The sequence below is a fragment of the Psammomys obesus genome, unplaced genomic scaffold (assembly GCF_907164565.1).
Source record: "Psammomys obesus unplaced genomic scaffold, mPsaObe1.curated_primary_1811, whole genome shotgun sequence".
Lineage (NCBI taxonomy): Eukaryota > Metazoa > Chordata > Mammalia > Rodentia > Muridae > Psammomys > Psammomys obesus.
Window position 1 is genome coordinate 8705638 of NW_026585644.1, and position 14660 is coordinate 8720297.

General features: G+C 45.0%; 1 protein-coding gene across 1 annotated transcript in view; it reads left to right on the top strand.

Moving 5' to 3' along the window:
* Positions 1-9: 9 nt before the first annotated feature.
* Positions 10-14660, top strand: part of Ahr (aryl hydrocarbon receptor) — a 35052-nt gene continuing 20401 nt past the window's right edge. Inside the window, exons 1-2 of the mRNA XM_055624351.1 lie at positions 10-206; positions 8078-8265. Of these exons, the coding sequence (XP_055480326.1) occupies positions 142-206; positions 8078-8265 (253 nt within the window). The 5' untranslated portion in view covers positions 10-141. The remainder of the gene's footprint in view (positions 207-8077; positions 8266-14660) is intronic.

Here is a 14660-nt window from a genome sequence, read left to right on the forward strand (position 1 = left end):
TGCCCGGCAGCCCCGCGTCGCCTCCGTCGCCCGCACCTGCGCGTCGCGGCCGGTCCCGCCCTCGGCGGCGGCTCACCTGGGCGCCGCGCGGGCCGGGCGCCGCCTCCGGGACGCAGGTGGAGCGGCCGGGGCGCGGGCACCATGAGCAGCGGCGGCGCCAACATCACCTACGCCAGCCGCAAGCGGCGCAAGCCCGTGCAGAAAACGTGAGTGTCGGCGGGTGCGGGAGGTCCCCACGCGGCCCGGCGGCCCGCAGCCGCGTCCTGGCCAGTGCGCGGCCAACCCACCGGTGCTGCCCCGGGCGCCTGCAGCCTCGCAGCCCCGCGACCTTCGCTGGCCCTGGTTCGTTGACAGCTCTGACCTAGCCAGTGTAGCTCTGGCTTAGTTAGCTAAGCCTCGCTAGAAATCCTCCACTCTAGATCCCCACCTCGGGGAGCTTTAGAGGACACGGAGGGTTCTGGGGAGACAGGTCGCCGAGGTGAGGCGCTGGGCAGAGCTAAGCACGTGCTGGCTTGGCGGAGGAGGGGTCGTGCGTCCTGGGAGGAATTCCTGTGTCCTTAGCAGCCAGCTCTCTTTCTGTTTGGATGTCCCTTTTCCTCACCGGGCGGCAAATCTCAGCTGAGGCGCGGAGTTGGGAGCAGGTTGGAAGGTGCAATGGACCGGTGCCCTGGCAGCTTGGTGGCATTCTCAGCCCCCTTTGGTGAAGCCTTCTTCCTCCTTTCTGGAGTGCTCTTAAGCGCTATAAAATTTTAAAAGTACAAAATAAAGAGAAGAAGCAAGGAACTGGGTTGACTTTTAAGTGATTCTCACTGTCTACCTGAAATTCATTTCCCCTCGCTTTAAAATGTTTTTTCCAGTTCTAACAATAAGATTACAGTCTTTGGTTCGATGGGCTGTTTGTGTGAGATGGGAAATACTTCTAAACAGGCTTTTTTTGTTGTTTTGTTTTGGGTTTGTGTGTGTGTGTGTGTGTGTGTGTGTGTGTGTTTTCCAGGCAAGAGATCCATGCTTGAGACAGGTTTCCATTTAGGACTTGGCTGTGTTGGTGTATTCATTCATAATTATCTTGGGAGTTCCCGCAACTTGCCATTTCCCATTGTTTTATAAATTATTTTAGAAACACTCTCAGGCGATCAGTATCCAGCATTTTGTCTGAAACCTGACTTAGCTATCACCGAGTGAACCAGAAAAATAATGTCTTAAGAGTTATACACTGCTTACGAGTGCCTAGACGTTGCACTATGGGTGAATTTTAATTCCTTTAAGAATTTCAGCTGCCCCAGTTCCTCAGATCTTGACTCATAAATTGCCGTTGAGAGATGTTCGTGTGTAGTCTGATCAGAAATTGGAAGAATATCGATCTCGAATATCGCCGACTCAGCAGTTTACTGTCTCGGCTGTTCTTTGGACCCTGGGTTCCGTGCTTTGCTATTTTGTAGAATGCTTTCTCTTATTAAAACATGTTTGCTCAATGATTTGTTCCTGATGGTTAACGTTTCTTTTAGAGGCTGTTGAAGTGCCTGTTCCCTGTTTCCATTGATAGTGATTCTAACTCAGCATGCGATGAAAATCTCAGGTTTTATGTACATAGGCACAAACTCTGAAACTCCTGTGTGTTTTTAAGTGACTGATTTTCATTGTGTCACTTAAGGACGTAAACTGCTTTTTATTCAAAGCTCACTATCTTAGTTTTATTCGTCATAACACTGAATGTTTTTAGTTTCTAGTTAGTATAGAGAGCTTCCCTTTTAACACTTCCCTTTAGATTAAGATACACCTTTTATTATATTGTCTCAGTATTTTATTACTCCCTCACACTGTAATATACTTGTATCTGATAATTTCTTATAAAAATATTGTTGCTCCCACTCACTTATACTTTCTTTTATTTGGTTCTTGACTGCTGTTTATCAGTCCTTTACCGAGGCACCACGAATCGACTCTAACCTTTCAAACGCCTTAAAGGTCACCCACTCACCCACCTGTTCGGCCTGAGAGTTTAGTGTTGGCACTTAGATTGTCTAGTGAAAGTACTTACGTTTTTTCCCCTGAATGGGAAATAGCTACCTTTCTAGTGCACTTAATCAAAGTTCACTCTTAATTAGGTTATTAAGCTTTAATGTGAGTCTTTAAGCTCAGCTACTTGCTGTGTGCAGTGAGGCCCCAAGTACCCCAACTTCAGGAAGAACACTATTGACCATGCCTTCTCATTTTAGTTAACTTGGACCCTTTAAGGGATAGCTGTCTTATTGCACCACGAAGCACGTGCACCGTAATTCTGCGGTGTTACAAAAGTGCACACTTAAATATACAGTTCCATGAAAATTTGGAGTAAAGTAGGTGACATGATTTTAACCTGAAGCTCTTGACGCTTCAGATGAGCATTTACAGGCAAAATAAGCGCCCTCTAGTGGTCGGTCTCACCATGACAGTTATCGTAGAAGGAAATAGGTTTGCAGCGAATTCAGTTTCACCCTAGTAAGTGCACTGTAATTGTTCCCTTCATCCTGGTGCAATAGAAGTTGAAATTAAAGAACTTAAAGGACGTGAGGCTGCCTTGCATCCAGCCCGTGTCCACATTTTCAGGCACATTATTTCAAAGACTGGCCTGGAAGTAGAATCTTTCGTGATATTTCTTAGCTAGTTGTCCCACACTTAATGACTGCTCCAGAAAATGCGCAAAGGTTTTAGTTCAAATCGTCGTTCTTGCTTGTTCTCTTTGGAGAGGAAAATGTTTCGTGTATTTGCTTAGTTATTCCATTCCGTCGCAGGGAGATGGCTGAAAAAGCTACCATGGAATGATGTACTCTAATTATAACTGCAAATATGTTTTTCAGGCTTTATTAAGACAGAAACAGTCTTAATGCTATTTTTAGTTTATCTATCCAGTTTATCATGTATCTAGAAAGTTAGTAAGGAGTGTTAGCACGTCAAAGGTGCCCAATAAGCAAAATATGCAGCTGCAGATGACGGGGTAGTGGTGGTGATCCAGCCAGTAGCTTTCAAGGGTCACATGACTGCCAGTAAGGTACACCCCAATAAGGGCTTTCACTCTACTAGTGTGCTGGCCTCGCTAGTGAAAACACCGTGAGCCTCATCTGTGTAGTAAACTTACTACAAGCGTTACATTATGTAGTACTGAAGTTTTCAGAGAACTATGGTCTGGTTCCCCTTTCTAGGGAGCATCTAGAATTAAAGGCCCCTGCAGATACTGAGTAAATTTTTTCTTCATCATTTTCTCTCAAGTAGCATTCTTGAGAGGGCCTCAGTGTAGAAGCTGTGGGTGTGCCTCACGTTAACCTGTGGGTGGCTCTACACACAGCCCCACATCAAACTGAACCACAGGAGCAACAGGTCAGACTCAGAGAAGAGGCGAGTTTCTCCCGCTGGCAGTCAGGTCACATATTTTGTTGTTTGTTTTCATGTATTAATTTTTTTTCACACGATGAATTTTGATCGTATTTGTTCCTCTCCTTCACTGCATCCCAGGTCCTCCCCGCTTTCCCACCTATACCACTTTGTGCTCTTCCTCTGTCCCTTTCCTGGTTGAGTTTTTTAAGAGTAGCAGGACAGTCTCCTCCACGCCGTCCTTACCGTAGACATAGAGAAGGCGGGGTAACCAGAAGGCTGGAACCCCGCGGGGAGGCCTGCTCTTGAGGTGCTGCTAGTTAGGTGTTGCAGGTGTGAGCCAGCACTTACCCTGCAAGACCTTTTCTTCTGGAGTTTAGTCAACACCGCTGCTCAGACCTGAGCACTGTGCAGGATTTTAACAGTACGCCCTCTAAACTCTAACACTTATTTGTGTTGCCTGGCAGTGTAATATAACAAAGATCGCTGCTTTTTCTCAATATGCTCTGATAGAAGCATTGAAAACAATTTTCCATGCATAGTTTAACTTCATGTTCATAATAGCACTATGGAAAAAATGTTAGTATTTCTGTCTTACGTCCCTGGGACTTAAGGTTCACATTCAAAGTTCGTTTGGGTAGTAAGTGAAAAAAGCAGACTTTGGGTATCGAATCTCTAGCTGTTGGCTCCAAACCGTAACGTTCTTAGCAACAGGGCAGGACTGTCTAGATAAACAGGTGAGGTGGAGTACCCTATAGCCCCTGCCCTGGGCATTGCCAGTTGTCCACTGTGTCATTTTTAATGTCATTGAGGCTGGAAACGGTTAATTGCCATCCCAGGACTCAGCCTGTGCTTGCTCCTCTCTTAATTTTGGATTCATGTCTTTCCTTCTTAGAGTCTTCTTTCGCCATTTTCCTGCACTTCTTCCTGTAAAGCCTTTTTAGTAACTGCATGGTGTTCTGTTGAGTAGCTTCAGCATTTTCCTTTATAGGGGCAATCTGTCACTTCCAACATTTCAGTAATTTAACCAGTGTTCCAGAGAATAATCTGGAGATTTGTGAACTCTTATATAACTGTATGATCCTCCATAGGATAAACCTATTTAGGCGGAATTTGGAGGCACGAATGTGTGTATGTGCAGAGATATATAAATATGTACTGTTAAGGCTGAACCAAGTGCTACACTCAGATATAGTGTCAAAGTACATTTTTGTGAATTTCCTTCACATTAGTTGTCAATAAAACATGTTTGTATTCATGTGCTTTACCTAAAAATATCACCAGTTTTACAGGCTAGCGTGATGGAGATGCTTGTATGTGGGGCTGTGTCTGTGTGCAGCGCTACCGTGTGGGTTTCGGGCCTATTACTCACTTTGTGTGCTAGTTTTCAGCTTCTTGGTTTGTCCTCTCTCTTGTTTTGAACAAAATTCTTGCAAAATGCATGCATATTTTAAAAGTCGGGAACATACATACAGTGGCACCTTGCATTCTGGGTGCTGGGCGTGGCCTTAGGTGCTGTCCATAAGGAATGCAGTACCCCATCTGTCCTTAGTTTTCTTTACCGCCCCTCGCCCCAGAGCTTTGGATTAAATATGCTTTCAGTGTTCCGTTGGATTTGGCTGTGTAAAAATTGTTTCTGGGATAATTAATGTTCTGTGATTGCATTTTCCTCCCACTTGTACATGTTGGTAGTTCTTCCCATTTTCCATCATCAGGTCCTTTTCCATGTGGCTACAATGTCTTAGGTTTATGAGAGACAGGATTTCTGCCTTTGCTTTCTCTTTCTGTCTGTTTCTGAGAGAGAGTAGTAGCTGCAGAAACCTGTTTTCTTCTGCCATTGTGGATCCAGAAGGTCTTGCTTATGCCCCACACCTGACTTAGAGGCCTGTGTCTCTATGAACTCTTAGGCAGCATCGTCTACATCATGGAGCAGTGCGTTACACTTGTTTGCCTTGCTATAGAATATGTTAGCGCCTGGTAGGAGAAACAGAACTGTTACACCTGTCCTGCCAGGGACCAGAGCTTCCTACAGAGTTAAGTATTTGAGGTGTAGTGAATTACCGGCTGATCACCACTTAACATTTTCCAGGTCTGATCTCGGTGATTGGAGTATATTGGATATGTTCTGTGGGCTCAAGGGGTAATCCTAGAGAAGAATGTGCACATGCTAAGAAATAGGAAGAGCGAGCATTTGTTCTTTTCAGGATCACCGCAAAATAGTAATTTCTAGGACAGACCTCATCTTCCTGGGTCTATTTTGTATGTGTTTCTTATATGAACACCTGCTTATCCACATAAATCTCTCCTTAACTGAAGCCAACCAGAAAGCAAAGAACCTATCCCAGCTAGAGAGCAGCAACAGGACAGTGGCACAAGACCTCTGATGCCCTGTGGCTTCCAGGGAGACATCTCAGAAGGTCTGTGGATGCCTTTTGTCTCATACAGGGAAATAAAACATCAAGCTGAACTTAGCCTAGCAATGACATTTATCTTTGTGCCATGTGTCACTCTTATCACTTTAAGCATTTAGTCTATGATGATTTACATTTCAAATTCTCACCCAGAGACCAATGTCCTTGCACTAGAGCTGGGGAAACAAAATGAAGAATGCAGGGGTTAAGAGTTGGGTATACTCTCTTCATCCTGAACTTATTCCTGGTGTGTGTATGTGTGTGTTTGTGTGTGTGTCTGTATGTGTGTAAGTGTGCATGTGTGCTCACACAGGTGGAGGCCAGAGCCAGGTATCTCCTGGCTTTGCTTTCCATTTTTTAAAAATAATTTATTTAACTTTATTTTATGTGTGCTAGTGTGAGGGTGTCCGATCCCTTAGAATGGGTATTACAGACAGTTGTAAGCTGCCATGTGAGTGCTGGGAATTGAACCCAGCAGACAATGCTCTTAACCACCGAGCCATCTCTCCAGCATCCTGCTTTCCAGTTTTTAGAAATAATGTTTTTGTTCTCTGAGAATTTGGTACAATGGGTTTTTATCATATTCATCTCCCCCAGCTCCTTTTAGATTCCCCACCCCCATATACCCACACAACACCCCCAGCCCCTCTCTCCATATCTTTTCATTTTTATTTTTATTCTTTACATATGTTACATCCCAACCACGGTTTCCCCTACCTTCTCTCGCCCCAGACTCGGCCACACAGCCTCCCTCTCCCCTGGACCCACTCTTCCACATCCCTTCCAAGGGGGGCAACAAAAGAGCAGGCCTCCCAGAAATGTCAGCCAAACATGGCATAACAAATTGCAGTAAGACTAACCTCCATGTCAAGGCTGTCCGAGGTGACCCTGTAGGAGGAAAAGGGTCCCACGTGCACGTGACAGAGTCAGAGACAGCCCTCACTCCAGCTGTTAGGGGTCCCATGAGAACACCAAGCTGCTCAACCATACAGTGTATGCAGGGGTCCCAGCTCAGGCCCACATGGCCTCAGTGATTGCTGCTCCAGTGTCTGTGAGCCCCTGGGTTGATTCTGTGGGCTGTGCTCTCGTAGTGTTCTGGACCCTTTTGGCTTCCATGATCCTTCCCCCCCCCCCTTCATTGGGGTTTCCCTGGCTTTACCTACTCACCTAGTGTTTAGCCAGCTACTCCTGGGTGTATGTCTCTCCATTGTGGAAAACTTGACTCTCTTCCCCAGTGCAGCAATCAAGAAACAATAGCTTCTCAGCTGGAGGTGGGACGTGGTGCTGACCCCTCTCCTCCCTGCTGGGTTTTGTCTGGCTTGGCCTTCTGTGGGTCTGTGCTTGCTTGTCACGGTCTCTGTGGGTTGGTGTGTCCTCTGCCCTGTTATTTCTGAAGTCATCACTACCTTTGGCTCCTGGGCCGTTTCTGCACCTTCTTCCATGTAGATCCCTGAGCCCTGAGGGGAAGGACGTGATGCAATTAGGGTTGAGCTCACTTTCTTTTCTCTCTCTCTTTTCATGTCATTTATCTTCTACATGTTTGCCAGTTGTGAATGTCTGTTAATGGCTGTCTACAGCACAAAGAAGCTTCCCTGCTGAGAGCTGAGCAATGCGCTTAGTTCTGGGTGTAGCAATAAGTCATTAGGAGTCACTTTATTGCTGTATCCATTTCAGAGAATAATAGTAACAGGTTCTCTCCTGGGACCCATAACCTGTCTAGCCACATGTTCTTGGGAGCATTGACAGTGTCAGGTATGGCTTCCACCTCATGGAGCAGGTCTTAAATCCAATCAGAAAGAGACTACCGGTGGTCTGTATTGAGGCTGTAAATGTAACTGTGATAACGGCACAGTTAGTCTGCGTGAGAGAACTAACTAAAATCTGTAAGGAGAATTAAGGAAGTAGGAGTTTGAGAATCTGTGCACACCGATATGTAAATGATTAACTAGGGAGATCACACATTCGAAATCCAAATGCATGTGTAATAGTGGTTTTCCTAGGTAAAATTGGCTTTACAGTAAATTTTAATTTTAAGGTGCTTTCAGTATGGAAATACTTCTGTCTTAATTGTTCAGCTCGGTGGCTTTATTGTATTTTTGCACGAGTGCTGTGTATTCTTTGTATCTTTGTCCATGTTGGTTATTATCTGACCTTTTCCATAGTCGTGTTAGGGAGAAGAGTTGGGTGTAGCTAGTGCTGTACAGGGGTTTAATGAGAAATTCTTCAGATTTTTGGGGAGAGAGGCCTTTGAGGAGACGTTATAACAGACATTTTTGCTCCATGTTTTCTAAAGGCTTTTGTGGTTCTTTGTTTTTCAGAGTAAAGCCAGTCCCTCCTGAAGGAATCAAGTCCAATCCTTCCAAACGACACAGAGACCGCCTGAACACAGAGTTGGACCGCCTGGCCAGCCTGCTGCCCTTTCCACAAGATGTTATTAATAAGCTGGACAAGCTCTCCGTTCTGAGGCTCAGCGTCAGCTACCTCAGGGCCAAGAGTTTCTTCGATGGTATGACTGCAGGGTTTGCTTTTCCAGCAGTAACTCACACACGCTGATGTTAAATGTGGTCCTTCTAATGTTGATGACTAGTAAAGCTCTCCACAAGTGACAATGCCCCCCCCATTAGGCTCCTTTTTAAAAAATTGTTTTATTAATTACAGTTTATTAATTTTGTATCCCAGCTGTAGGCCCTTCCCTCATCCCCTCCCAATCCAACCCTACTTCTCTCTTCTCCACCTGTGCCCCTCCCCCAGTCCACTGATAGGGAAGTTCCTCCTCCCCTTCCCTCTGATCCTAGACTATCATTGCCTTCCTCTGCATTGTCTTCCTGTGTGGCCTGGTAAGGCTGTATCCCCTCAGGGGCCAGGAAGGGTGATCAAAGAGCCAGCCCATGAGTTCATGTCAGAGACAGCTACTGTTCCCATTACTAGGAACCCCACTTGGAGACAGAGTTGCCATGGGCTACATCTGTGCAGGGGTTCTAGGTTATCTCTATGCATGGTCCTTGGTTGGCATATCAGTCTCAGAAAAGACCCCTGTGCCCAGAATTTTTTGATCTGTTGCTCTCTTTGTGGAGTTCCTGTCCACTCCAGATCTTTCTATCTCCCCCTTCTTTCATAAGATTCCTGCACTCTACCCAAAGTTTGGCTGTGAGTCTCAGCATCTGCTTTGATACTCTGCTGGGTAGAGTCTTTCAGAGTCCCTCTGTGGTAGGCTCCTGTCCTGTTGCCTGTTTTCTCCCTCTTCCAATGTCCATCCCATTTGCCTTTCTGAATGAGGATTGATCATCTTACCTAGGGTCCTCCTTCTTGATTAGCTTCTTTAGGTATACAGATTTTAGCATGTTTATCTTATATTGTATGTCTAATATCCACTTATAAGTGAATATATACCATGTGTGTCTTTCTGTTTTATTTATTGTCATAGAAAATAACTAATTGACAAATCTATATTTGTAACTATTATTAGTTAACTCTCCTGTCTCATCCATCAGACAGATGTAGCCATTTGGATGATATCTGCCATCTTTCTTTGAAAGTCTTGTATTTAGAATTTATACTCAGGTTGCAATTTTAGAAAGAAATAATAAAATACTGTTTGACTGTGATTGGGGCTGGGGCCGGCTCAGTGGACAAGAGAGGATTTGGTATACAAATGTGACTATCTGTGTTCCTATCACTTAAAAGCCTGGCGTGGCCTCACATGCCTGTGACCTTAGCACTCTGGGGGCAGAGACTGAGGGACTGTGGCTGCCAGCTCATCTGCAGGTGCAAGGCAGCTTTGGGAATTAGGCAGGAGTGATGGGGAAGGACAGAGGAAGTCTCCTGTGGCCTCTGCCTGTACGCACGCAGACACTCGCTTGCACCCTAGACTCACATACCCTCTCTCTGACACACACACAAACACACAAGTCTCTTTCATGAGACACACTCTGTCCCTCTCTCTCTCACACACACACACACACGCTCTCTGTCATATATACATGCACACTGTGACACACACACAATCTTTCCCTCTCCTCTCTCTCATACACTCATACATACACTCTCTATGACACCACATACTCTCCCTGACATACATGCACATATATGCTCTCTGACACTCCCCCTCCCTCTTCCCCGGACATACACATGCAGGAGATAGTAATATATTGTTCCCATATTTTCTGTTTTTAAGTATCTTTTACATGCATCCTGGGGATTTGAACTCAAGACATCATGCTTAAATAGCAAGATCTTTTTCTTACTAAGCCATCTCCCAAGTGTCTTATTTTTTTCTTTCTGTGTTCATAAATCAAACATTGACTTATTGAGGAACATGCTTTTTAAAGAATCACGTTCTTTTGCAAGCTGCAGTGAGTGAGTTGATAGCAATATTTCAGCAGCTAGCACCCAGCTTCCGAAACTGCTGTGTGCGTGGTGTCACTAGGCATCAAGGTGAGACACCGATGTTTCCCCGATTGTAAACTCAGCCGATGCTAATGGTGGACATCCAGGTCAGCAGGCAGCACCTACTCGTTTCTGTAATGTGTCTCAGAGGACTGCAAAGAAAGTCATTTCCCTTCAGATTTGTGTTTATAGTCTGACGTGTCTGATGTGAACAGCTTTCGTTTGCAGGCTTTTTTGTGTATTTTTAACAAGTGTGATTTTATTTCCTTAGTCACTTTGCAGCCTGATTGTAGTGTGTAACCTTCAGCAGCAGTGGTTGTCGGTGCACACACACCGGCAGCAGCGATCCCGTTTGGTTTGCTGAGTACAGAGCCTGGCAATAGTGAGTCTGTGTGGTCTGTAGTGTAACCTACTCCCACAGTAGGGATTTCACGTGCTGTGTAATGTACAGAGTCCCACAGTAGGGATTTCACGTGGTCTGTCTGCAGCAAGCTCCCCCTACTGCAGCACTGATTTCACGTGGTCTGTAATGTAGGGTCCCACAGTAGTGATTTCGCGCGTAGTTTCATAGCAGACACTGAAAGATCTTTTAAGAAAAGTTCTTCTGTTTCAGTTCCATCGTACTCCACCCTCATTCTGGATCACTCTGCCGCGGCGCTCAGTAGCGTATCTGAGTGTCCTTGTCGACTGTAACCTCCCCCGGCTGAGCCCATGTTTCCTGATTCCTTTTATTGTTCCTGACTCTCCCTCTCTCTGTGTGTCCCTCCCCTCTCTGCAAAGTCCTACGGACAGCAGCTTCAGCACAAAGGGGGCTGGTTAGAAATGACCTGCAGGGCCATTCAGTGGTGGTCATGGGTACCTGCGAGCCCCGCTGCAGATGGCAGCCTGGAGCTTTTACCTGAGCCTCACGGTTGGCTTGCAGACTGTGCTCCCTACCACACTTTTCCCTGACACTGGGCTCTCTGCCCTCAGAGAATTTCCTGTCAGGGCAGGGGCCTCATTGTGGACTCCAGAGAGGTTTATTGACCTGAATTGTTGTACCTTTCAATTTCTTGAGGCTCGATAATGAAGAATGTTGTTACATGTCTGTGTATGAAAAACAGACTATATGACGTGTTAGAGAACATATACATTTTGCCCTGTTTAGAAGTAGGAATGACACTGAAGCTACTTAGAATAACTGCTTTGCATGTACGCACTACATAATTGCTGTCTTTAGGACAGATGCATGTTTGTATGTTTACACACATGCATGATCAGCAACATGTCTCCTTACCCCCAAGTCAGCCTTATTTTCCATGCTTGGTATAGCAGGCATGTTGAAAGTATTTTCTCGGCCCTTCATTTATTCGTCAGACTTTTATTCAGGTTTCTTGCCTATCTGTATTATTCCTCATCAGTTATATTATACATAACTCTAGATCACAGTTTTTTGGGTTTACACTCCTGTGTGCATAAGATGTAGCTGGAAATTTTGTTGAAATATGCCTTCTAGAACATGCCTCCCCTATGCTGATTCACTCACCTGGATGTAAAAGCCAAGTATTTGGGAAAACATGTTACAAATGTTGTGACAGTGTTTTAGGTGAGTCTCCACTGTGCCCGGAGCTAGTTTTTAAAAGTCATATGCTTTGCTCTTGGAAGGAAAAATTCACATATTCAAAATTTTAGTCGGATTATAAATGTGTGTAAGTGTGTGTGTGTGTGTGTGTGTAGTTTAATGGTGCTTATAGACTTTAAGCAGCACCTCGAGCTGTTCAATATAGGACCATGGAGTGGGATGGAGATTGAGGTGGATAAATGACCATGTCTTCTCCAGCCCATCAGTGGACCTGCAGTGTGTCAGGGTCCCGAGAAAGAAGAATTTGAGCATAGTACCTTTATGAACAGAGCAGTGCCGTGTGAGCCAGGGGACGGGGAGCTCCCGGCAGTCCTGAGGGGCCGTCCACAGTCGCTTTCACCGTCCCTCTGTTAGGGAAACAGTGCAGTGAAGCAAAGGGAAGCTCCGAATGAATAACAGGATGCAAACAGGGGGTGTGTAAATTCCTGCGGAAAGGACAATATAAACGGGTAATCATACAATCCTGCTAGAAAGGAAACTCAAGTTTTACTATAACAATAGATATTTTTCCAAGAAAATACATCTATTTACCGCACGTTCCAATAATATGGCATGGATTGATCTTCTTAAACGTTGGAGCCATGACTGAGCTGTTAATTGCTGCCTCTTAGGTTCCACAGTAATATTTGTCCTTTCCTAGTTAACTGAAACATCCCAGAATTTAACATTTAAGTACTTCATACTGCTTAGTCCTGTTGAAATTTGGAACACTCTATCTGAAACTGTTATCTGTTATGTCTGATGCAGAAAATATTCAAGAAGTTCAGTGACTATGATCAGTAGGAGTTCGTTTTTGAACACTGGGATTTTGGTGGCTGCATCCAGGTCTTGGAATTGACTGATTTTAACAGAAAGGCATTTTCCTCCTCTATCATGCACCATCACACCCGGCTAACAGTTTATTCTTAAGAAGCATAACTTTGACATTTATATTTTGGAAGGAGTTTTCTTACTACCTATTGAAATTTCCAGGAGGTAGTTTGTTCAAATTGTTCTGCATCTAGACAGTGTTTTGGTTAGGGTTACTATTTATGTGATGAAACACCATGGCCAAGGCAACTTATGAAAGAAAGCATTTAACTGGAGGATTGCTTCCAGTATCAAAGGGTGAGTACGGAATCCTTCTGGTGGAGGACTTAGCAGAAGGCAGGCAGCCATGCTGTTGGAGAAGCAGAGAGCTCCCAAGCTGCAGGCATACTGCAAGCAAATCTGGGCCTGGCCTAGGCTTTTCAGTCACACACCTACTCCAGCAAAGCGACACCTCCTAATCTTTCTCAAACAGCTCCACTAACTAGGGACCAAACACTCAACTATATGAGCCTGTGGGGCTATTCTCAATCAAACCATAACATCCCATTCCCTGGCCCCCACAGGCTTATAGCCGTAGCGTAACGCAAAATGCATTCAGTTCAACTTCAAAAGTCCCTGTAGTTTTTTCACAATCTCAAAACTGGTTAAAAGTCCAAGGTCTGTTCTGAGACCCAAGCCTTTACTTTAACTGTAACATCCTGTAAAATCAAAGCAAAAAAGCAGGTTACAGACTTCCAGCATACAGTGGCACAGATGATAGATACATCACCATCCCAAACAGGAGGAAAGGTGGCATTGTGAGGAGACTGTGTTCAGCAAGCCTACAACTGTTCGCTGTGAATTTGCTTTTCTTGCTTCACATTTTCCTACATGGTAGGGGGTGCATTTTCTTGTCCTGTGACAGACTAGTCCATTGATTCCCAGGTTCTTAATGTCTCCCTTTCCTTTCGTGGAGGCATCACAGAACATAGGACGCGTGCTTTACGCCAGGGGTGAGCATTCAGGCACGGCACATGTCCCTCAACGGACCAGTTAGTGTCTTTGAAAGTGTCTTTAACCTTCCTGGGCCACACTGTCTTCACCTTCTCAGAATGAGCAGTAACCACACACCCGCTCTGAGGTGGCTTAATGCTGAAGTTAAGAACTATGACTGAATCTTGTAATTAAAATGGTTGTCATGGAAATTACACATGTGGAGTATGTGTACTCTTCCTGTGGTGTATTGACATGTTACTTTAATGGAGGATGTCCTTGTTGTGCGTGAATGTGCCTCGGAACCCGTAGAACGTTTTCTCTTGAGCCCATTGCTCAAGTCTCAGTGTTCTCAGAAAAGAGAGCTGTTGCCTGTGTGGGAGGGTGTGAGCCATGGACACTGTTAGGTGCTCACCTGTGTGTCAGTTTTAATGGCGTGCTGCAGTTTTTGTCTTGATAAAATTGTTGGAGTTATCTCTTAATGTTCACATGAGTAAATGTATTTACTAAACCCATAATAATGTTTAGAAACATGGGAACTCAGATGATTTCTGAATCATTTCCTAAGTGTAGACATTCTGTCATTGGTCGTCAGAGAGAGGTGTGTGGTTTGCAGTGTTCCCTGGGAATTGTTAGTGCAGACTGTGGAGTGCTGCCTTAGAGCCACTGAGTCAGAAGTTGCCAGAAGCCCATCTTTGCATTAGCATGCCCCCCAGATGCTGATGTCTGTGAGAAGTCCTTAGTAACTGGTGCAATTTATTCGTCACACTCTGCATTTCAGAGGCATGTTTGCACTTCACTCTGGTGTGTAAAGGTAACCACGTGACTCGTAAGGTAATGGCCACAGTCGAGCAGGCGCTTCTACCCTCGTTGCATTAGTGCAGTCAGGGACGGCGTAGAGTGTTGCATCTGAGTGTGTAACATGCACTGTGACAGCTACATCCTGGGAAGTGAGTTTTCACCTGAAGTTTGGAATAGAACTAAATTCTAAGGAGTTTTGCATTTTGAAAGTGATCTGCTAAAACTCAATAGCTTTCCAAAGCTGCTGTCACAAACACAGTTTCCCCCTGGCCTCCAAGGAACACACTTCAGGGGCTGCAGAGGTGGCCCAC